Consider the following 2,209-nt stretch of genomic DNA (forward strand, 5'->3'; position numbering starts at 1 on the left):
GGCTTTCACACTGAAGCGGTGCGCTAGCAGGAGCGCTCCAAAAGTCCTGCTAGCCGCATCTTTACCACGGTATAGGAGCGGTGTGTTCCTATAATCAATGGAAAAGCGCGGTAATACCGTCCGCAACGCGGGCGGTATTAACCCTTTTTCGGCCGCTAGCGGGGGTTAAAACCTCACTGCTAGCGCCCGAATATCGCGGTAAATACGACGGTATAGCCGCGCTACAAATAGCGCCGCTATACCATCATCGTGGCTGCACGCCTCAATGTGAAAGCAGCCTTATTGCAGCGTTATTCGAGCGAAGCCTCATCTGCAATCCCAATGTGCTGGTAAAGCACCGCTAAGACCCTAAAGTTTTGGGGCGTTTTTGCAGTGCCTCAGTGTGAAAGGGTAAGGCTCAAAAGCTGCTCCAAAGATGCTGCTTGCAGGACTTTTCTTAACACCCCGCCAGTTCAACGCCTCAGTGTAAAAGGGTAAGGCGTTTTTACAGCGCTTTCAATTCATTTCAATGGAGAGGGGCGTTTTTGGAGCGTTTTTTTCATCGCTCAAAAGCTGCTGCTTGCAGGACTCAGTGTGAAAGAGTCCATTGAGATGCATGGAGAGTGTTTTATGAGCGTTATTTTTAACGCTAAAACTCTGTAAAAACGCTTCAGTGTGAAAGGGGGCTTAGGGAGTGATTCTTACTGTAGGGGGGCGTGTGACGTCACTGATCGTCGTTCACTGAACAGACGATCAGTGACAAGCCACAGAGAAGAACGGGGAAGGTTTGTTTACACTCACCTCTCCCCGTTCTTCAGCTCCTGTGACCCGATCTCCCAACCGCTGCACAAAAACCATATGACATAAAAAATTGCAAGACCCATCACCATTTTATTCTCTAGGGCCTCTGCTTCAAATAGATTTTTAAGAAAAAAAGTGCTGACTTTTGAAATTTACAAATGCAGCAATTTTGGATTCAGATGAAAGCACTGTAAAACACTTTATGAAAGACGTTTTATATACAACTATATGGATCAGCCCAAAATGAGGGAAAGGTGAGGAAAGAGGGACTTTGTGCCAAATCAGGGACAATTACCCTTGACATGCATGCCCCCTCAATCCATCACATCGCTACTTATTGCCTTTGGCACCCTGCACAACCTCCTAAACCTGCCTCTGGTCTCGTACACTGTGCGAAGATCGGGCACATGTTGCATAGCAATGTATTCCCCCATCCAGCAGTGTGACAACGCTCCTCTCACATTGCATTACACAGCACAGCGCGAGACAACAATCCCCCACGCCTGGTCTCATTCTGCAATTCACTTCCGTAAACACAGCACGTCACCGCCCGCCTGACGTCACCTCCGCCCCCTCCGCTCTGAGTGTACGGCGGGGAGATCAGGAAGAGCAGAGCGGCGTACAGGCTGTGCTGTGTCTGTGCAATGATGAGTGTAGGTAGCGGGAAGGTACTGGCTGTACAATGCACACTATGTGGAAGCGGCTCTCTACTAATTGCACACATTTGTGTTTTAGGGCCCTGCACAGAAGTACGTTTATACCAAGCTGGACCAGATAAAGGAAGGAACGGTGGTTAACCTGTATGGAGTGGTGAAGTTTTTTAAAGTGCCATATCGCAGCAAAGGGACAGGTATGTGGTCTTAGAACTATGAAGTCTCAGCAGGACATTCCCTGCTATTGTGTGCTATGGCTGGTAGATCTGGAGGGCTTCTCACAGCGCAAGGAGCTTAAAGCGCTCCTCCAACCACCTTTTAAGGCTGCATTCACACCTGAACGCGGCGTATGTTACCGCGACAAATTGCAGTGTTTTGTCCCGCGATTTGCCGCGTTTTGTAAGCCTAACATACGCCGGAGGGGTGATCAACATTGTCGGCTATGCCGAACGCCGCCTGAAAAAAAGGTCCGGGACTTGTTTTGAGCTTCAGGCATACGGCGTTCGGCGTGGAGATGTGAACCATCTCCATAGCCGACGATGTTAAATCACCCCTCCAGTGTATTGCAGGCTGCAATAGCGTCGCGCTACAGGCGACAATACGCCTAGGTGTAAATGGAGCCTAATACAATGAAAAGTCAGCAGCCACAAAAACTGTAGCTGCTGACTTTTCATAAACGGCCTCTCACCTGTCCAGGGATCCAGCGCCGTCCTCACCCGGACAGTTTCTTAACTGGTCTTCGGTGCCCTACGCTGGCATAATAACTTTGGGCAGCA

General features: G+C 49.5%; 1 protein-coding gene across 3 annotated transcripts in view; it reads left to right on the forward strand.

Moving 5' to 3' along the window:
* Positions 1–1,300: 1,300 nt before the first annotated feature.
* Positions 1,301–2,209, forward strand: part of POT1 (protection of telomeres 1) — a 123,919-nt gene continuing 123,010 nt past the window's right edge. For 2 of the 3 annotated variants that reach the window (XM_040343696.1, XM_040343697.1), the window contains exons 1-2: positions 1,301–1,433; positions 1,516–1,630. In XM_040343696.1, the coding sequence (XP_040199630.1) occupies positions 1,425–1,433; positions 1,516–1,630 (124 nt within the window). In that variant the 5' untranslated portion in view covers positions 1,301–1,424. The remainder of the gene's footprint in view (positions 1,434–1,515; positions 1,631–2,209) is intronic. The other variant, XM_040343695.1, reaches the window with a different exon arrangement.

This window comes from Rana temporaria, chromosome 3 (genome assembly GCF_905171775.1).
Source record: "Rana temporaria chromosome 3, aRanTem1.1, whole genome shotgun sequence".
NCBI classification, from domain to species: domain Eukaryota; kingdom Metazoa; phylum Chordata; class Amphibia; order Anura; family Ranidae; genus Rana; species Rana temporaria.